General features: G+C 48.6%; 2 protein-coding genes across 4 annotated transcripts in view; one reads left to right on the forward strand and one right to left on the reverse strand.

The window, feature by feature from the left end:
- The window catches only part of hpda (4-hydroxyphenylpyruvate dioxygenase a), a 7,494-nt gene extending 7,246 nt beyond the window's left edge, over positions 1-248 (forward strand). The window contains exon 14 of the mRNA XM_027010306.3: positions 1-248. This exon is cut by the window's left edge and continues 98 nt beyond it. Coding sequence (XP_026866107.2) covers positions 1-16 — 16 coding nt within the window. The 3' untranslated portion in view covers positions 17-248.
- Positions 249-390: 142 nt separating this feature from the next.
- rnf43 (ring finger protein 43) overlaps positions 391-22,500 on the reverse strand; it is a 68,542-nt gene continuing 46,432 nt past the window's right edge. Inside the window, exons 3-10 of one of the 3 annotated variants that reach the window (XM_081719290.1) lie at positions 8,993-9,067; positions 8,642-8,773; positions 8,442-8,543; positions 7,733-7,906; positions 7,425-7,527; positions 5,400-6,956; positions 4,052-4,116; positions 391-1,365 (exon numbers count right to left, since the gene is read on the reverse strand). In XM_081719290.1, coding sequence (XP_081575416.1) covers positions 4,091-4,116; positions 5,400-6,956; positions 7,425-7,527; positions 7,733-7,906; positions 8,442-8,543; positions 8,642-8,773; positions 8,993-9,067 — 2,169 coding nt within the window. In that variant the 3' untranslated portion in view covers positions 391-1,365; positions 4,052-4,090. Of the gene's footprint in view, positions 1,366-1,396; positions 4,117-5,399; positions 6,957-7,424; positions 7,528-7,732; positions 7,907-8,441; positions 8,544-8,641; positions 8,774-8,992; positions 9,068-22,500 lie in introns of those variants that run through there. The other 2 variants (XM_035527277.2, XM_081719291.1) reach the window with 2 other exon arrangements.

Consider the following 22,500-nt stretch of genomic DNA (forward strand, 5'->3'; position numbering starts at 1 on the left):
CAAGGCTTTCTACTGACACACACGCATTCCAGCAAATGCACAGTCGATGCACACCAGGGAATGTATATACTGTGCTAGATATCACTAATGCAGTGATGATAGAATACCTTGCAGCATTTACCCAAGCACTGTTTACCTCAGATAGTGTCCAGTTCACACATTTTTAACTTTACAAACGTCCTACATTTATTGAGTTATACAAGAACTGAAACTATAAGTCAATAAAGCCACTGTTCCAAAAAGTGCTACATATCACTGTCACTGATTGTTTTATTCCCCAGTAAAAAAAAAAACATTTGAGTTTGAAACTAAACAGGCTTGAGCACAGGCATTCTTTTGCTTTACGTGTCAACATGGACACACACACCAGTTTTTGTTGGGGCAGTATTCGGGCAGCGCACTTTAGTTTAGGAGAGACACCGACCGTTGTTCAATTTGGCACTGGCTTGTATTTACTTGAACAGGTCAGTTTGTGAGACATGCTGTCCTGAACAGTTGGGTCAGATGTAAACAGAGGAGCTTGGCAGGACCTGCAGAGGTCTGGCAGTAGGACAGACCCAAAGGGCGGGTGAAAAGGGGGCAGTCTCCTGCGCAGCCCCCCATCCAAGCCCCCCCACTACTGTTTGCACAGGCTAGTCATGTTCAAGCTCTTGAGCTAAAAGACCACTTGTATATTTGCTCATACATCACTCAGGCGTCCTGCCACAGGCTGCAACTCAGCAACAACGCCTGCTTGGGGCCCGCGCACTGCTTGAGAGAGCCACGCTTGGCAGATACTTCAGAGTAGAGTTCTCAGGCTTGCCCCAACCCCCGGACTCAACAGCCTGCGGTGCTACACTATTAGAGTCGTGTTAGTTACAACTCAAATTACTGTGTGATGAGTGTGCATGTGCTACACAGGGTTTCCTGAGCACATGCAACCTCTAAATGACGTGTCAAGAACGTGCAAAGCAGATCAAATCAACAACAGCAACAATATATTTTTTTATTTCAAAATAATTTATTTGTATATAATTGGAATGATTCCAGGTTGATACATCTATGATGCCAGTTGTAAGTTTCATAAAGATAAAATTCCAAAAATGGGAAAATAACATTTTTCATTTTCTCAAACCTGGACAAAAATGGATAAATATATTAGTAAATAAATATATTAGCGACATTATCATATTGAAATGTTTTTATTATATATAAAAATGTCTATGATATATAAAATACAACACTTTATCTTATTGTTTTTTTTTTTACTTTTTTCATTTCTTTTTAAAACTTTTTTTTTTTTACACAAAATATTGAAAATATACTGGCATACCCCTTCAGTTTCTGGAGGAAGTTTGCTCTATTACAAAGGCAGTTTCAGCTCATCTGGCATTGAAAAAAAAGGCAAATAATGAAAATTTTAAAATAAAATAAAATAAACAAAATACAACCAAAACACCTTTACTGTTCAGTGATAGTTTTTGATTTCCCAGATGTTTGCTGGTAACGGTAGCTACATAACGCTTAGCTTGTTTGGCTTCAGGTTCCACTCTTAAATCATCTTTGACATGTTTGTGTCCTACACCAAAGTGCTGCTTGGGTAATTGTCATTTTAAGACAAAAGTCTCTAAATAAAGTATCAGCAGAGATCAATTGAAATAAAAAGCAACACAGAAGTGCAAAGCAGATCTCTTATTAGGCAAGCCTATGGTAACTAAAGTATGAGTGCATAAGACAGTCGACCGACTCACATCACACGAACCTCAATCGTTTTCCTTATCATTCGTTTGCATTTTGTTTTGTTTTGAGTCACTGCCTTGGCGTTCTCAGCAGACATTTACAGGTTAGGATAAATAGTGGTTTACTCTGGGTGTCTGAAGGTTTTCAGTTAAGGTTTAACTTAGATTCTACACAATTGTGAATTTAAAAAGGCACCAATAAACTTTATATGGCCTTATTTTTCCATCTTTAAAAAAAAAAAAAAAAAAAAAGTTTTTAACCCTGGTGTTCTATAAATAAAATGTTAAAGGACCAAAAAACTTCAACCTTAGAATGTAAAACCCTGAATTCATGAAGTAAGGCTGGAATGCCAAGTTAGAACCACACATGTATAATGAAAACACCCTTTTTGAAAGATATTCAAATTAGGATTAAATTTTTGTCAATTTCAAGTGTTTTATTGTTCTTTTTTGGGGTTTCTTAAATTCTGAGCACAAAAGACAACACCCCCTGTTTAGCTACCCATATGAACATGGATAGGTATCGCAACATGTTGTTGGGATATTCCAACTTGTAAATAAAACACACTGTTTTATATATATATTACTGAATACAGTATTTAGGCCAATAAGTATGTGTTATTAGTTTATGGACGCGTCTTTCCTCTCCTCATTTCAACATGAAGAACGGACATGGTGTGTATGAAGACAAACATCTTGCAATAGGCATCATGTAGTAGTAATCTGGACAAGAGACACCTCCAGTAAGCTTGTACGCTGGCGACTGTTTCTGACATGACCACGTCCTTATGGATAATCGAAAGGTTCATTAAATGAGGCAAAGGGTCAGAGGTGAAAGCATGTACTTATGGGATATGTAGTCCTTCCTCAGCTCGATTATCATGAGCACATGACAAAAATATTGGGAGCCAATGTGGAAAAATGACCAAAGCAGAAACAGCTTCACAAATGTCTGCCATATCCCTAATGCTCCAACATTTTCAGTCAGTTTGCTTTGCATGAACCAAGAAAACAAATTCGACACAAAAGATGCGAACAAAAAAAAACAAACCACGACACAAACGACAGCTGCCTTTCTCGAATTAACGAGCACAAGACCCTAAACCTTGAGGACCTCTGAACAGTCCGCGAGGACAGATTATATAAACCTCTCTCTTCTGGGTTACCGTTTATCAGTACACCACAGAGAGGCTGCCAGGCAAGAATCTTTGAAGTACCATCTTATAAACAGGACTTTTCTGATTGGTTATCTGAGGTAGGCCGAAGGCTGGCGAGAGAGGGAGAGGAAGTCCGAGCGTGAGAGGCCGAAAGAGAGAGACAGTGAGACACAGATAGAGAGAGAGAGACCACACTTATCCATGAGCCGTAGTTCTAAACACTGAACACAGCCCAACGCATTACATCACTTCTTAGGATGACATCATGACCATGGACGCTGGGGCCAGGCAGGCACACAGATAAGATCACAAGAGTAACAGGGTCAAGCATTTTCTAAGGGCATTTTGGAACACATGAGCTGCTGGTTCTAATTTGATTTCAAGGATATTAAGTCATATGGGGGTGTGGAGCACTGTTTGACCACAAATGGCTGCACATAAGAACAAAAGGCATTCTTCTTCTTCACTTTATCACCAACATCAAATACTGTTATGACCAGAAGAGATAACTAGTGTGTCATCACACAAACTACAGTGCTGGTAAACTCCCAGAATGGGGCGGGGGGGTGGGGGTCAAAAAGACTCTCAACAGTATGGTATGGGTATGGGAATGCCTCAGCTAAGAACATCTGTGGCATCTGCGATGCGTGGAGGTAACTGAGGGATTTTTGGACTTGGGTTTTGAACGAAGGTTGAAGAGTTTGCATGGGAAAAACAAAACACAATGATGCAAACAAATCACTTAACAAATCACTTTTGTGGTTCACACCCTCTTCAGTTCACAGACTAACATATGTTAAAATATCACAGAAAAGAAGATATTGGTGATAAGATTTTGCTGGGCCCAATCTTCATATTATACCCAATATAGAGTATTTGGAGAGAACCATTGCTATTAATTATGACCAGTGGAATTGAGATGGTGGTCAGAATCTCTTGCTCAGACAGACTTCACTAACCGCCCAATTCAGAATAATTACAGGCTTACAATTCTGGCTTTGAAGAAACAACTTTGGGAACTGATGGATTCTGCAAAATGAGGCCTGAATGGAGATGTGGAATTATTCAAAAGACTGTGAAAGAGAAATGGAGAGAGAGAGAGAGAGAGAGAGAGAGAGAGAGAGAGAGAGAGAGAGAAATTCAGAGGGACAGCCAGCACGTATTGTTCATTCGTACTCTCTGTATAGCAGCGTGAGGTTTGGGGATGGAGAGTTCTCAAACACCAGACTCTTCTTCTGATCCTGTTGACACACACACACACACACACACACACACACACACACACACACACACACACACACAGGTCTCAGAATAAAATCTCTTAAACAAGAAGGCATCTGGTCACTTATAAAACATTTATATTTAAACCTATTATATTAGGTTTAAATATAATATATACCTATTATATTTATATTAAAGGAATATTCCAGCACTAGACCTCAAAAAGATTTCTAGGATTACAAATAACTTAAAAATGGTTTTGCAGTGTTTATCTGGCAAATGCTTGGTTTTAGAATTACAAAAACGACCTCCATGAACTTCCATGAGACATAATTTCAAAATGGCCTCCATCTTTGTCAACTCTTCATGAATGTGCTCTGGTTTAAAATGAACATGGATTCACCACATGTGACATGGACACCTTATATCTGTTAATCCGAGAATAAAATGTCACATCAGGGAAGTTGGTCCTGCTTCTTTGGTGAGTGTAGGAATAAAGGTAACCAGGGGCAACAGTCTACTTGTCAAGATTGTTTGTAAATAACATTTTATAGTTCCAATTTTAAGCAAGAGCACTAATTTACTTATTAGTATTTTACAGAATAACCTGGGAACATGATATCACTAAACTGATGCTTGTGATGATCTTTTCCTGACCCGAATATTATGCCCGTCGGAAGTCTGTGAGAGGTCTTTTTAAAATCACCTTTCATTCTCAAACCAAAGATTTGGATTTTCTCAAAACTTTAAATTGTGCATTACTTTGAATATGCATTACAAAACCTTGTACATGCATTACAGCTGCATTGCAGATGGTTACACTTAATTGAATTCTTGCACAAAGATAATACTCTATTTTAAAGGAACGTAGCAACTGGATAAACAAATACATTCCCCTCATTCTGATGGTTGTGTACTGAGGTTTGGTAGTACAGTTAAAGCGCTTCATGATATAGACAAAATATCACATTGCAATTATTTTTGCTGTATCCTGCATATTGTAATATGCCTTTTGCGGTATTAAACTAAAAACGCTGGCGAGCCTTAATCTGAGATGGTTAAGGCATCACGTTGACTCCAATTGTTTGTTGTATCACACTAATACCTTGATTTATGAAAACAACCTCAGAACATCATCACATGCATCAGGAATTGGTCATAATGCTCACAGTGACATCAACAAACAATATATCGTACCAGCCCTAGACGGGCACGGACTCCTTTTCATCTAAGATGAAAAACTACGCTGGGTAACACATGCACAGAGGCTTACTGTGTGGGCTTTGAACGTAGGTGTACTCACCCTGATTATTGCGAACAGTTTGGCAGTAAAGACAGATGTCCATGGGCAGCTCGTGCCCAGGGCTGTGGTGGGCCCTGCACAGCTTTCTGTCCAATGGGATTCCCGGGCCCTGGAGCTGGGGCTCGGAACAGGCCTGCTGCACCCGCTTCTGCCACCCCCTGTGCACCCCCCCACAGCAGGGCCAGTCGCCCAGGCCGCCCGAGTCCAGGATGAGGGGAACGGGGAGCAGGGTTGGGGCCATGTCCGGGGGTGGCGGGCAGCAGTAGCCCCCAGTCCCCTGCCCATAGTGGATGTGGATGCTACAATCGTCCTGCAGGTCCACACTCTGGTGGAAGTGCACGGCCAGCGGGGGCCCCGAGGGCGCGTCCTGGCCGCAGCCGACCGTCTTATGCCGGTGCGGCCACCCGGGGCCCTGACGGCAGCATGTCGTCGACGGGGAGGCCAAGGCCGAGCCGGAGGCCGGCGCGGAGGGGGCCGCGGCCGACTGCGGGTCCGGATCCCGCTCCTCCGGCCCTTTGGGGCTCAGCCTGTCCGTGAGGTCCAGTTTGGGGCAGTGGCAGGAGGTGTGCTTCGCCCTGCCCGCGGGGGAATTGTTAGCAGTAGCTGCGCCGGCCAAGCTCCCCGCCCCGCCACTCCCCTGCTCATCGTCAGAGGCCCGCCCAAGCCTGTGGCCCGCCTCGGCCTCCTCGTAATAGTGGTGTCTGTGTCTGTGGAAATGCACGTGGCTGAACACAGGCTGCTGCAGCACCGCTTCCTCGGGGCAGAGAGCCCCGCCCACGGCCCCGCCTCCCATGTGGTTGACGCCCGAGTCCAAGGAGCGGGGCCTGGGTGTGGCGCCCGGACCCTCCAGGCTGTCGTGGCCGGCAGCGCAGTACACGAACGGGTCGAACTCGCTGCTGAGCGAGCTGCGGAACGTGGACCAGCTCCCGTAGACTCCCTGAAGGCTCACGTCCGTGCAGTTGAGCACCGAGTCGCTGGACGAGCCGTGACACGGGCCCGAGCTCGAGTCGCTGGCAGGCCCGTCGGGGAAGTAGCCGCTGCGCTCCGTGCGATAACTCCCCCCCGAGCAGCTGCCGTCGTCCTGCCGACCCTGCGCGGCCCCGCCCCCCCCGCGGCCCGGGTGGTGGTGGTGGTGGTGGGAGGCGGGGTTTGAGGCGTGGTGGGGCCGGCTGCCTGGGGCCCTGCCGTTGGGGGCGGGGCAGCGGTGGCAGGAGTGGCGCGGAGCCGGGCAGGGGTGCCCCGCGCCGCGGCAACTGTGGCCTCCGGACACCCGGTGAGCCCGGCTGCGGTGCCCGTCCGGGGCGAGGTGGTAGCTGCAGGCTGCGCCCAGGGGCCTCCCGGTCAGGCAGCGGAGGGGAGGGGAACCGCTGTAGTGGCCCAGCTGGGGGTACGGCCCGGACGGGCCGCGCGGGTAATGGGGCCGCATGGGGAAGGGCACAGAGTGCTGGGAGTAGGGGTGAGATGGAGAGTAGTGGTGGGCGTGCAGAAAGGCCTGACTGTGCTCCGGGGGAGGCTGTAGTCGGCCTCGCTGCGACTGGCGGCCATTCAGCTCAGCGCCTGTAACAGCCAGAGACTCTGGTTAGGAGGAAAAAGGGAGGACCAGCAGACGGATACAGAGACTCTGGTTTACGTCAGTTCTGGCGCAAGTTGGATTTTACCACGTACCAAACAAATTCACCAATACAAATACTGCATATAATATGCAGTATTATAAGGAGCGCCAAAAAACACCGACGACGTTAGTGGTTATGAAAAAAAGGCACTGGACAAAACACAATGTCTTGGATATTATGTAATGCCTGGCCACCTGGCCCTGTTTATTCAAACACACGCTAGTAGAAATCGGGTCGCGCTATTCTGACCCGCGCTTTTTTTGGCGTGCCACCCATTCTTATCATTGACTTGCCATGTCATATACAGTACAGTACACCACAGAGTGTATCGGGCAGTCCCACAGGATGGAATGATCAGTGACAGTTTCATTAGTCTACGTAGCCGGTGGGTGAGTGGGGCCCGGGGCTTTACCCATGATGTTGTGCATGCAGAGGGGGCAGGTCCGATGCTGGAGCAGCCAGGGGTCCACACATTCCCGATGGAACTCGTGCATGCATGAGATGATCCTTAGGTCCTTAGGTGCAAACGAAGAGAAAGCGTTACCATGGACACCACAGCACGGCCAAGCACGCCTTCTGACCAGGAAATACTCGTCACTTATTAGCACGTGTAAAGGAAGCATTCTTTTAACCTCTTAGCATGGAAATGGGTTCACAGAAGGATTTCTTTCTAAGTGTTCCAAACTCGTGTTCCTTCTGGTCACCCACAACTCCCCTCACCTGTCCGTCCAGGAACTCCTCGAGGCAGATGGCGCAGACGGGGCTGGAGTTGGAGCTGCAGGCGGATGCCCGGCCCCCACGCGTCCGCTGCGTGCCCCCTGGGCAGCCCTGGGAGCTGTACGTGCGTGTCTCCAGCCGGCTGATCGCCCGCATGGTCTGCTGGTGCACGGAGTCCTGGGGAGGGAAGCGGAGAGCCGTCAAGCCAGGAAACGAGGAGTGCCCCTGGCTCTTTCGGCCGGGGCACTCGCGCGTGTGTGTGCACGCACGCTAAATCTAGATTAAGGTCTTGGTCGGCTTTCTGTACTGAAGGATGCAGAGCCTGGGGCCCCAGGTCAAAGTTTTCCAATAATCGGAGGTGTTGACCCCATTTGCTCCGGTTTGTGACGATGATGTGGGTGGAACGCAGTGTCTCAGGAAGCCGTCCGGACGGTGCTCACCCTCTGGCCCTCCCTCTTCCTTACGCTACTACAGACAGACCCGCCAAACCTTCATGCTGACCACTCGCACATCTGCTCGTGCGTCATTTACCTTTAAGGATATCACTGCATCCCACACCAATACTGCTCTGGCTACCTGGAGCAAACATAATGTAATAAACACGGGCTGGTTATGAGCTGGTCCGCCCAAATGGATTGATCCTTCCCGAGTCTGGGAACTCCTGAGGTTTCCAAGGTGTGCGCGTGATTAGTGAAGGGAAAGTGTGTCTCACCCAAGTTCTGTTGGACCTGCATCGGGAGCGGAAGGTGAAGATCGTGATGATGGCCAGCATGACCATCACAACCGTCAACAGAATGCCCACGTCATAGTGGGGCTAGCAAGACAGACAGGCCGAGAAATAAGCATTGGTAATGAAATGCGCGCGCGCGCACGCGCATGTGTGTGTGTGTGTGTGTGTGTGTGTTCTCTCACCCATTTGTGGGGCTCTATCATGTCAATATGAACCATGGCCTCCTCATTCTTATTAACAAGTCCCATGAGCTCCTCAGCATCCACTGCTTTCACCAGCACCACGGGCCGCGGGAGGGAGCTGGAATCACGCAGCTGTGTGTGTGTGTGTGTGTGTGTGTGTGTGTGTGCGGAGACAGGAGAGACTGGGTCAGTATTTCAAACATTTCAAGGAAATATCAATGTATTTACAGACCTTTTTTTTTCCCTTTCACCCTTATTCCTTAGTCTTTGCTACTTTTGGCACACGTGTGCGCACACACACACACACACACACACACACACACACACACACACACACTTACACACACTTACCTCATGAGCAGCACTGGCATCATCAGTGATATCAAAAATGACAGCCTGAGCCCCCCTCTGCAGAGCCAGGCGAGCCTGAGGTAGAAGGCGAGGGAGAGAGTGAGACCGGGGGGGGGGGGTTCGGGAACGCCGCGGCTGGGAATTAAACTAACATTTCTCAAAGTTTAGATATCATAGCTGCCAGTAGATGGCAGCGCGACTACACGCCGTTACAGTATGCTAGGTTAAAGTCCGGTAATTATGCAACCCCACCTCCCACCTTCACCACAACTGACCTTGTGTGTTGGAATGTGTGTGTGTTCGTGTGGGTAAGTGCGGAGCTTTGTCACACCGGGACCCCTGCACCTCCCGTCCTCACTCTTACGTGAAACTGGCATTTCTGAAAAAGCCCATGTGTGCAGAGGCTCGAGTCCAAACTCTATACAACCACCCAAACAGTTCTAGTGAAACACAAATGTGCAGTGCACGCACACGCACACGCGATGTTGGTGAAACGCGTACTCAGCAACGGCATTAATCACCAGTTAATGAGTATACAATGGCCTTAACGGACCTGGCCCTTTAACACCTCAAACAGCTGACAGGGCAACAGAGAGGGAGAGGGAGAGAGTTAATCCATGACTAACACGCAGACACTCACTGACTTCCTCCCACTGTATGCACTTACTGTCCACTATCCCTTCCTCATCCATTCTTGGCTAATAAAAAGCTTCTGATTTTTCCTCCCGCTTTTTTTTATTAGGGGGGGGGGGGGGGGGGTGTCATGGAAACGGCCTGAAAAGGTTTTGGATTATAGACGCCAGGGATCTCAAAGGGGGACTATTATTATTTTGGCTCGTTTCCTTTTTTTTCTTTTCTTTTTTTTTTAAAGCGGCGTTTCGAGTAAAAGGACAAAAATGCCAGAATTCTCTTGTTTTGCTCTCCTCATAGGGTCATTTTACCCCACAAAATGAGCAAAATGAGGGACCGCATACACACCCTACAAAGGGGGGGGGGGGGACTTTTAAGGACACAACCACATCGCTGTTTGACACAGTGATGGAGCCACAGAAACATTGTCAAGAACCAAACCAAATAATAATCTATAGCATTACTTTAATGTGGCCGTGGGGCTACCAACAGCAGATTTTAGAGGTATGCTTGACTCCAAGATAAACACACGCAATGCCTTTACGTTACCACACCAACCGCCTTACTCCATACGCGATTTCCACAATTATTAACATCGCAGTAGTAACGCACAGCAATGTCAGTATAACATTACAGACGATGAACAGAGCACGAAGGGCGGGATGACGGTGGTCGGAAGATTTGTTCAACACGGGGGATAACTACACGAACGCAACATAATTCAGTATAATTCGCCATGGCACAGTTAGGTTGCAGTGATAAGGCAAATAAGGCAAATTTCATCGTTATGATCCCGTAACCATTGGCAACAACCTCTCGCTTCACTAGCCACGATTTCGTAAGGGCAGATCTGACGAGGAGCAGGAGTAAGGATCGGTACAGCAGAGCGCTTCTGCCTGCACGTCCCCTCTGGGTTTCTTTAACATCCAGCACCTGGCAACACACCTCCACGCCAAAAACTCATCAAACAGCTACAGGAGGCCACGGGGCACGGACGATCACAGATGGAAAAAGTATTCTCTCTAACCCCCCCCCCCCGATGATCCGTTGATTTAAAACAACCCATTCACATAGCGGAGGGCACACATGTCTGTGTGCATGACATTACGACACTTCATTTTTATTTTTCCTAAAAATAGTATACATCATGGCTTCCACACTAACCAGACGAACGGAGATGTTTGAAGCGGGTGCGAACAGCCTGCTCTAAATTGTTGGGAAGTCATTAGAATATCCTTCCTCTTGCTCACTGGCTCATTTGGCTTGTCGGTTGTTTTTCCGGGTACTCTGAAGCCAGCTGCCAAGTTTGTACTGCTGGTTTTGTAAGTGCTTCAACTTCTGTTATACCTCCTCCCAACTCCTGTCCAGGCTGGAAAGCTGATGTTCATAAACCAGTATGTTGTCTGCCCTCTGTATAGTGGGAATATCTGTAGGCTCTGGCTCCTGGAGCAGAAGCAGAGCCTTGGCTGGGTCTGGCTGCCTGACACTGGCCTTGGCTGGGTGGGAGGGCATGTTAACGGGCGTAATAACAGGGTGCACGACTGCCGGGCAACTAGGCCCCTCCAAAAGCAGGAAACAGTCCTGCAAGTCTGTCATTTCCCTGTTAGCCCTGCTGAGCTTGTCCACAGACCTACACACACGCGCAAACACACGCCCACGCCCGCACAACACCCATCCAGAACGCGAACTACGTACGCCACAACTCTCGATAAGAAACACAGCCAACATGCATGGTCTCTCTGCCTCTTCCTTTCACACATGCAACAACATACTCACCCCCCACCGCCCACACACACACACACACACACACACACACACACACACACACACACACAAATGTATATATTGGATAAATACAGATAGAACTACCTTCTATTAGGAACACAGAGTAAACAGTAAACATATTCAGGAGTTTAATGGGGTTTAAGGACATAACAGATGAGAATGTGAGAATGTCTATGGGAAATGACAAACGCACAATCGCTTCTGGCACTGACTGCAAACTTTAATGGGTCGGGTTCATGCCAAATGTCACTGCATGGCTCTTCACATGTGCAGCAGAGAGTAAAGGAACAGGCTCGTCCGGGTGGCAGAACCCGGTATGTCATCCTCATTCAGCTTCAGGAGTCATCCAGAGGTTTTTATTGAACGGCAAATTAATTGCGGCGTCTTTCAATGCGCTTGGTGTGTGCTTAGTGTGTGTGTGTGTGTGTGTTGCTGGCCTACTAATACCTGATTGGGCGCCTCAAGCAGGAAGAGGCGGTGCCAGAGATTAAAGGCTGCGTGTTTGATGTGGGGAAAGAGGAGGAGGGAAATACAGGTGTGTCGAGACAAGTAAACGCCGCCCCGAAAGGCCCCGACCAGGCGTGTGTGAGACAAGGAAAGACAGACAAAGGCTAAAAAAATGAATTAAAGAACAAGTTGCCTCCAATCCATTTAGCACTCCAAAACCTTTCCACATTTTCCAATCACTCTCTACTCCTTTTGGTTTTCTTTCTCTTCTTTCTCTCACTGTCTCACACCTGGTTTTGCTTTTTCTCTCACTTTTACTTTCTTATACTCGCTTTCTCCCACACATACTTTCTCCTTGCACCTGTTTGTGCTGCCTTTCTCGCTCTCACTCTGTCTCTCTCTCACGCTCTCTCCCACCCTCTACGTCTGGCACAGATTTGAAATGCAAAGTGCAAGGCGACAGAAAAAGGCCACAGTCATCTGATAGGCTATCAGTACTTAAACAGACATCAAAGCGTTGCCGTTGGCGACAGAGCTGATAAAGGCAGGGAGCATTGAGATCAGGGCCAGACCTCCCGCACACATACTCACACACAGGTGTGCACGAACACAAGAACTCGAAATAATATGACTATGCACTTTTATAAATAACGTATATTTTTATTCACATACTTTCACATATTTCACATATAATTTAGTGACTGCAACTGAATAGCCAAGCTTCATCTGAACTGAATTTGTACAGCTTCAAACCCAGAATCAGTTTTTTTCGTTTGAATCCTCCAAGTTTACTGATTCCAGATCAGTATGTGAAACACTACAACCACACGGCTGGACAGCACAAATCTTCCACTTGAGCAGTCAATTCTTTTAATGCCTTGTAAATACTTTAAAAAAAAATACTTTCAAATATTAAAAAAATGTTCAAAATAAATCAGTGGTTCAGAAGTCTACTTTTACTCCGACTCAAGTACACGGTCCTTGAAGTACAAATAGGTCTACGTAAGCTTCATTTTTAATACTTTTCCTTTAGTGGCTACACTGGCAACTGAGCACAATTCACGTTTGGTTTTTCTCAGAGTAACAGAAGCCCCGTGTACACGCTGACATGTCTGAGGCCTGGAATGAAAACAAGCCCATTGAAATGGCACAGCTGAACTCCTGCTTTCTTTCTGTTCTTCGTTTCTCCCCAAACCCCTCTTTCATTCATCCCATTATCTAGGAAGACGGAATGTTTGACCAACAATGACCTCCTCAACACACCTCTCCCAAAAGCTTGTTCTTCCTGGAGATCTTTCTTCCAGACCGCAGAACGCCATTCCCCGTCTCCTTGCGGAACTGCTCATACCTGCCATCTTGCCACGCGCAGCGCTGGCAGCATGACAAGCACATGATTAGCTTTATGTCGGCCTTATGATCTGCATTGTCAGCCTTATGTCAGCCATATGTCAGCCATATGTCAGCCTTATGTCAGCCTTATGTCAGCCATATGTCAGCCTTATGTCAGCCATATGTCAGCCTTATGTCAGCCATATGTCAGCCTTATGTCAGCCTTATGTCAGTCTTTCCTAGGTCTGGCCCCAGTGGGTCTCTACACAGCATTTTTAATGGCTCTGGCAGAGAGGGGAAAACAGTAACATGTGGACTGGACTTCAGGTAAGGCTTCTGAAGGCTTGAGAAATGCCAGGAAGTGGCTTTTTAAAATATTACTATACTGTACGCTATGGTGAAATGGCAGCAAGTTGAAGGCTCACTACAACAGATGTGTTCGATCCGGTCCACATCCGGCTTTTGTTCTGTCCCAATTTACACTCCTGAATCAGGCAGGCGAGGCTACAGAGAACTTATCTGGCCAAGGACTGCTGGCAGGTGGAGCAGAGTAAATACTTGGACTGGATGGTGGTCCACAAGGACTGGACTGAGAACTTCCGTACAACAAAATAATGAGGTATGCACTGTACACTGGAGTCATCTCCCTTAGCTAAATTATCAGAAAAACTACCTTTCAATGTGAAATTGTATTGCCACTGACGGAAAACTGTCAAGACACACGCGCGTAGGCCCACGCGCACGTGCGGCCTTTCGGTGCAGTAAGCTGGTGCTGAGAGTTAATTGGCCAGGTTTCCTGTGCTGATTTTCGTTTGGTGACAGATAATGCTCTGCTTGGACATCCTGTTGTTTCTCCTGCCCATGCTGACTCCGCCCCCGTGAGTTTGCCACGGCTGCCGCTCTGTTACCTGCACGCATCCTCCTCCGGTTCGCAGCCCCAGCTAAGGCCGGGTGACGGAGGTGAAACCGTGACGGAGGTGAAACCGTGCCAGCGAGTGCTGTCGGATCCCTCTCAGCAAGGCGGCGCTTGCAGCGGCGCTTGCCAGCTTGTAGTCCCGTAAACCACTCGCTGTGCAGCCAGTACCACAGGTACAGAGGCCCCGCCCCCATCCCGTACGACGGCCACACGACAAGACCGACCCCCACTGAAACGCTCTGGCTCGCGGCTTCCCATAGGTCACGCTGCCTTTCTTTCACTGACCCCAAATCAGTTTTTCGGTGTCTCTGCACATCGACGATGTGATGCTGCTCCCAGCACATGCCCCACCGGGCTCCTTGGTCCTGGGACCAGTGGCACCGCTGGAAGGTTCTGAACGCTTGCAGAGTGATGAAGGGTTGCCGGGATGATGGCACTGTTTTCTATATTTGAAGGAGGATTGTGGGAGAATTTGCCTAGACTTGTGAGGGAGAGGGAGAAAGAAAGGGAGAGAGAGTGACAGAATGACAGAGAGAGAGAGAGAGAGAGAGAGAGAGAGAGTACAACAGGGAGACTGGTATGAAGGAGAATGAGGAAAATGTCTATTTTATAATAAGGTTCAACTTAATCTCCTGTAAGGCATCCTAAAACCCCTCTTCTCTCTCTCTCTCTCTCTCTCTCTCTCTCTCTCTCTCTCTCTCTCTCTCTCTCTCTCTCTCTCTCTCTCTCTCTCTCTCTCTCTCTCTCTCTCTCTCTCTCTCTCTCTGTCTGTCTCTGTGTGTGTGTGTGTGTGTGTGTGTGTGTGTGTACAAACATGTATAAGCTCCAGGCCTGCTTCAAAAGCCTGCTTCACATGCCTCCGCTTGCTACCACCAGAAAAACATTTTCAGAGAAACACACAACCAAAGAGAGAGAGGGAGGGAAAGACAGTGAAAGAGAGAGAGAGAGAGAGAGAGAGAGAGAGAGAGAGAGAGAGAGAGAGAGAGACCCAGGGCCACCCGTGTGTGCGTTCACGTGCCTGCGTGCGTGCAACTCATTATATTCCAAGCAGCCAAAATGCTAGCATGACTTCTGCTTGCCAAACCCCCCACCCCCCGCCCCATTTCAAGAAGGGCTGTTGCAGTTCTGCCTCTTGGAAGGCTTTAGCCCACTTGATCCACATAAACAATGTTTTGTATGAGCCTCTCTGCACATCTCTGTGTGTGACTGGGGCTGAGAGTAAACACTACCACAGAGCTCCCGGTCGCTTGCTGTTACTACCATTCTCCCACGCGTCTCTGAGGCATCACTCGAAGTAAAGGAACATTGACCAGTGGTGAATAGCAGTCCATTGTCAACGCACAAGTGGCACCGAGACTCCATTTTAATGCTCTGGCATTGGTAGGTTACCCTTGAGATAGTCTGAACATCGGACTGAAGCAAAAAAATAAATCACAAGAAGTAAAAAGGTTGTACAACTCATATTGTAAATGCTTCAAGATCCCAGAGACTGAATTCTCTCGCAAAAACCTACAGTTTAGCTTGTAGTGCCAGTAGGGCCTGTTCACATGAGGCAACGTGACAAAACAGGTGCCAACCCCGATCCCAGTCATAGCAGAAACAAAATAAACTGGTCTCAGATCAGCATTAAAGGGCCTATACTTGAGTTTAAAGTCACAAGGTGCACCGATGAGGACGTCAGGTCATCATCGCCTGCTAGCCAAACATCATGGGCACTAGAGGTAAAAAAAGAACCAGATGTACTCCTCAGCTATCAAATCGAACATTTTCTAGGTCGTGCGTGAGTGCCCCATTCTTTGCTGACCAAGCCAAAGTTTTCGAACGTGTCACGTTGTCACATTTTGCCCGGCGCGCCAGCATGCCATACACGGCCCGAGTTCTTTAAGTCCCACAGATCGTGGCAGTGTCAGAGCACGTCTGTCCCGATGTTCTAGAAACCGCTCCATGCATGGATGCTGAGCGAACGGCACCTGATCGTCCAAAAGAAAGAGCAGGAGACACCGACCGGGCGGGTCCCGCTACAGGAGGCGTGACCTTGGGCCACGCCTTCCCAGCCTCCTGGCAATGACCTCACCATCACCCTGTCCACCGCTGCTGCCCACAGCACTCATCCTCTCACCTGCCACCTGTCTCTCTGTGTGCTACCCCTCTCTCTCTCTCTCTCTCTCATGGTCTCTGTCTTTTCTTTCCTCTCTTCTTTCTCTCTCCCTCGCGCTCTCTCCGCGGGCTTGCTATTTGCAGCAGGTTTGTGAGTTCATGCTCAGTGTTTGTGTGTGCGTGCGTATGGAGTCATAGGAACAAGAAACGAGCAATTCAGTCTTTGATGTGGCTGAAGCCCACCCTACACCGCTAACCCAATGATATCACTCCTGCCGTCTGGAGTTGGCAGTGTGTGTCTGTATGTGGGTGGACTTGATCAGCACATTATTTGATTATGTGTATAGTCGTGCTTTCCTTAATATGTCTGTGTGTCTGTGTGTGTGTATACACAGCGAGGAATCCAAACAAGCCAGATCTCATCCATCCATACTCGCACTGAACTGGGTTCTTTTAAACACACACTTTTAAACTGGGTTCAATTTAAACACACACTATTTTTCAGGCTCGGATTCATTCAAGTTAAGTAGTGCACACTCGCACTACTGACAGTCTGCTGTGCCGCTGCTCCAGTCTTCCAATGTGTGTGACTGATTACCTCATCTCCCATCGCACACTCTCTTAAATTCACTATGAGTTATGAGTAACACATCGAATTCTTCAAGAAACGAATAAAATCAAACCCTGTTAGCTCACTCCCGAGGCCCATGACTCACTCCTGTATTGGTAAAGGCTGTCGCAATTTCAGCTCAGCAGATCTCAGATCTGGGCTGATTGACGCCGCGTCGTGGTGTACTTGTGCTGTGCTAGTGTGGATGGCGGCCAGCACTGATCAGTACCAGACCTGGCTGAGCCGTCTTTGCTATGTGACCCTAGTCATCAGGACAGTGAGTAAATACACAAATCCTGGGCATGGCGAGTTCAGTAAATACCGCCATGGGTGTTATATGCTGGTTTAAGCACACACACACACACACACACACACACATTCCCTATACACCACAGCCTGGTCTTTCACCCAGAGAGAAGATCTATAACTCTTAACTATTCCATAGCATTTCTGCTTTCAAGAACTAATTCCTTAATAAATCACCATTTTTGCTGATCTGAGATCAGTGTCCTTAGCTAAATGGTCCAGTTAAGTTTAAAAAAATTTTTGTTTTTTTTAATACAGCTCGCTCGGCCCAACCCTAGACCTGAGCCACTGAGCTCCGGTCTGTCGCTTCCCCTTTCCCACCTCCAGCTCGCCCCCGTCACGCTCGCCCACGTCACGCACGCCCCCGTCACGCTCGCGTCATTCACGCCCGCGTCATTCACGCCCCCGTCACGCACGCCCCCGTCACGCTCGCGTCATTCACGCCCGCGTCATTCACGCCCCCGTCACGCACGCCCCCGTCATGCACGCCCCCGTCACGCACGCCCCCGTCACGCTCGCGTCATTCACGCCCCCGTCACGCACGCCCCCGTCACGCTCGCCCACGTCACGCTCGCGTCATTCACGCCCGCGTCATGCACGCCCGCGTCACGCTCGCCCCCGTCACGCACGCCCCCGTCACGCTCGCCCCCGTCACGCTCGCCCGCGTCACGCTCGCCCCTGTCATTCACGCCCGCGTCATGCACGCCCGCGTCACGCTCACCCCCGTCATGCTCGCCCGCGTCACGCTCGCCCCCGTCACTCACGCCCGCGTCATGCACGCCCGCGTCACGCTCGCCCCCGTCACGCACGCCCCCGTCACGCTCGCCCCCGTCACGCTCGCCCCCGTCACGCTCGCCCCCGTCATTCACGCCCGCGTCACGCACGCCCCCGTCATGCTCGCCCCCGTCACGCTCGCCCGCGTCACGCTCGCCCGCGTCACGCTCGCCCGCGTCATTCACGCCCGCGTCACGCACGCCCGCGTCACGCTCGCCCGCGTCATTCACGCCCGCGTCACGCTCGCCCGCGTCATGCTCGCCCGCGTCATGCTCGCCCGCGTCATTCACGCCCGCGTCATGCAAGCCCCCGTCACGCTCGCCCCCGTCACGCTCGCACACGTCACGCTCGCCTCCGTCACGCTCGCCCCCGTCACGCTCGTCCACGTCACGCTCGCCTCCGTCACGCTCGCCCCCGTCACGCTCGCCCCGTCATTCACGCCCGCGTCACGCTTGCCCCCGTCACGCTCGCCCCCGTCATTCACGCCCCCGTCACGCTCGCCCCACCCTCCATCTCTTCATCTCAGGCCCTCTCTCGGTTCGCCTGGGCAAGCCCTGGCCTGACAGCACGCAGGCATTTTCACGGCCTATTAAAAAAGGCAGGACGCCCTTCAAACGGCGCGCTTCAGTGGGATCAAAGAGATAATACGGCTGATAGTAAAAGTTCCAACCCAGGGCTCCAGGGCTCAATATAAAGACCAGAAGTAATATACGTCTCCTCGTCTGCTGTGCGCGCTGTCGGTACAGACCGTAACGTATGGTCTCTCGTGGGATTAATGGAAGATTCAGCTTTGCGCTTCCGGAGCCTGTGTGTCGTTTTCACTACGAGCGCATCTGATACAGCTCGGACTGCCCATTGCTAATCGATACGTCAGCACAGAGCCAGCTGAGGAGGCATACCAAAAACAAAACAAAACAACCAATTAAAAAACAAACAAACAAACAAACAAACAAAAAACGGACCTGCCTAAAAAAAAAACAAAAAAAACAACTGGGTTGTATGCTTAGTTTTATTTTTAAACTCCCTTTCTTTAACAACAGAGATGTTTTAAATCTGAGTTCGGGGTGGAAATCTATCCACATCCCGCCCACACCTGGCTCACTGGACTCTAGCAGCTACAGCAGCCGCAGAGAAACGAGAGACTGGGGGGTGGGGGGGTGAGGTATTTTAATAGCAGCAATTTAACTGTTTTTCAGTGGCAACATGTCACTCAGTCCCCTCAGCAAGGCATGCTGAGGTATATTTAGAGGCAGATTCCTGTCTCTCTCTCACACACACACACACACACACAATAACTCATGCTGTGGCTTTTTCTTGTTACATGCGATGGATGTGACACTGCAATGTGAATGCCGTCAGATGTAAGAGCTTCACATAAAATAACAGGAGCAGTTTTCAGGTCAAAGTTAGCTGTCAGGTGTACATAATCACACACACACACACACACACACACACACACACACACACACGCACACACACACACACTCCCTCTTTCTCTGACACACAGACCTAGAGTAAATGTAAATGAACTAACATCACAATGTCCAGCACACGAGGCATCTTTCCCTCCATCTCTGACATAGCCAGCAAGAAAGCCATTCCATGATTTCAAACTAACATGACAACTTATTCAGTCCTTCATGTGCAGCGCTCACACACATCCACACTCACAGACACAAACCGCTGCTATTTTGGAGTGTGTGACTGCGCTCAGTGGTTTCTCACTGCAGAAACAGTTGAGCAGTGTGGCAACAGCTAAAACTGTGGTTACAGGCACAATTCATTACAGTGCCTGACCTGAGATCAGCATCTCGCCTGCTTGACTCATTTTAACAGGCACAGCACAAATGATATCAGGTCAGCTGCAAAAATTGCAACTTCAAGTGGAGGATCATAGTTCTGACAGGATAGATGATGTGTTTCATATTAGAAGGGCTGAAACTGGCAGAGAGCGAAAGAGGAGAGAGAGTTTCTAGATTGCAGTAATAACGAGAAACTACTCTGCATCTTGGGAAAGAAGAGTGTACTGATTATACAAGCATCTAAGAGACAACCCCTTTGGTTGGTCAGTATTGTTGATTATTGCCTGGTAATAATTTGTTTTGTTTTGATAAGAAAAGAACAAAAGAAAATACATTATGTATTTGCCCTTTCCTGGTTATGTTGATTTGCTTAGACAGTAATGTAAAATTATTGATTAACATTATGAATAACATTCATGCTAATAATTATAATAATTATACTAAAGTAGGAGGGGAGCCTGGAAGCTCTACCATAGCTGTACCGCAGCTCTACCGTAGCTCCATCATCACAGCTCTACTGTAGCTCTACTGTAGCTCTACCATCACAGCTCTACCGTAGCTCTGCTGCGGCTCTACCGTAGCTCTACCGCAGCTCTATCATCACAGATCTACTGCAGCTCTACCATAGCTGTACCGCAGCTCTACCGTAGCTCCATCATCACAGCTCTACCGTAGCTCTACTGTAGCGCTACAATCACAGCTGTACCATAGCTCTACCATCACAGCTCTACCATAGCTCTATCATCACAGCTCTACCGTAGCTCTACTGCAGCTCTACCATCACAGCTCTATCATCACAGCACTACCATAGCTCTATCACAGCTCTACCATAGCTCTACCACCACAGCTCTACCTTAGCTCTACCATAGCTCCACTGCGGCTCTACCATCGCAGCTCTATCATAGCTCTATCACAGCTCTATCATCACAGCTCTACTGTAGCTCTATCATCACAGCTCTACCATCACAGCTCTATCACAGCTCTACCGTAGCTCTACCATCACAGCTCTACTGCAGCTCTACCATCACAGCTCTACCATCACAGCTCTACTGCAGCTCTACTGCAGCTCTACCATCACAGCTCTACCGCAGCTCTACCATCACAGCTCTACCGCAGCTCTACCATAGCTCTGTCATCACAGTTGTCACTCGTCGTAAGTACAACAGAATCAGCATACAGATAGCAGCAGTCAAGATAGATAGCAGAGAAGATAAGAGAGGTGAGACAGGTGGAGAGAGAGACAGCAAGCAGAGAGAAGATAAGAGGCGAGACAGGTGGAAAGAGCCCCAGGAGATGTCAGAGCTCCATATTATTGATGTTTAATGTTTAAAAAGGTGCAGAGCAAGCCGGTCAATTCTAAACACGCTGACAGGACCTAAAAAGAAAATGAAACACACATACGTGCGCGTGCAGACACACACACACACACACTCCAATCAATCAGCATTCCAGCCAAGTGACTTGAAAGAAAGTGTGTGTGTGCACGCATGTACAGTATGCCTGTGTGTGCATCAGTAATAAAGCACCTTGATTTATTAAAAAAGCAGTTACAGAGCAGATAACACACACACACTCACACAAACTCTTTGAACTCATTCATGTGTCACATCTCTTACTTGAAGAAGTTCTCTCTTATCTCCAAGCTGTGTCTCACAGCGGATTTACAGCCGTTTAGTTACACGCGTTTGCTATGAGCGCTCCACGCAGTAAGAACAGAGCCCAGCACTGCACTCTGTTTTGTTTCAGATTTGAGTTTATTTTATTTATTAGTTTAACCAGGTTCTTCTTTCCTTCTTTATTTTCTTTATTCAAGGACAGACATCTGATGTTGTTGTGCTCTGTTTGATGACAACAAATCCATTCATTCGTTTTGTGCATCATCCCTCTGCGTCCTTTACTTTCCTTGAGCTGCGACAGTCACTTCTCTCAGTGGCATGACATGACCTCTGAGCCGTGACCTGTGAATATAGGCAATGGGCTGTAGGTCAAAGTGCAAGGTCAAAGTTCAAGGCTACAGACACCAGAGGGCTTAGCTGTAATGAAGACTCCAGTTTGAGCATCACATAGCAAGACCTTAGCCGGAAAGTCGGTTATACAATAAGATTAAATCTGAAACCCGGTTTTAATTAGATCGGAAAGCTGTTTTACCTAAAGACATTCAACAAGTGTTGGCTTAACGGAGATGTGCAGACACACCCCCACACAGTGACTCCACTCCTCAAACCTCTCTATCCAATCTGGGCTCCATTCCTGAACTAATTCCATCAATCACTCCTCACTCACTCAATCACTCCTCACCTCGTGCTGAACATCTTAATAAACACGCGCGCGCACGCACGCACCTCTGCATACACACATGCACGCACACACACACACACACAATCATGCATGTTTGCTTTTCTCATTTTCCCTCTCCGACTATAAGCCGAAAGGGAGAGGGCCCAGGGCACACCTGAATGGCATACCGCATACCAGCCGGCTTTGAAACAGGGGGTGGGGGTGGTGGTCCACAAAGCCAGGAATGCCGAGTCCTGGTGAATAGAGGAGACCGGAGCATTTTCCTCGTTCCCTCAGGCCATCGCCTGACTGCGAAACCCACATTTATTCGTCCAAGTCCAGATGAGGGGCTGGCTTCTCGGAGTGCTAGGGGTGTCAACGACACCCTGGGGTCCCAGGGTGCACCAGCTGGCATAGGCACTCACCGGACAGGCATGAGACTGGCCTGTTAACCTGCAAAAGGCCAACCCCCGGATGTTGGGTTACACCCTCCTGTGCTAGACGTTCTTTTACACACATAAAAGAAGCTGGGTGT

This window comes from Electrophorus electricus, chromosome 8 (assembly GCF_041902795.1).
Source record: "Electrophorus electricus isolate QZ-2024a chromosome 8, ASM4190279v1, whole genome shotgun sequence".
NCBI lineage: Eukaryota > Metazoa > Chordata > Actinopteri > Gymnotiformes > Gymnotidae > Electrophorus > Electrophorus electricus.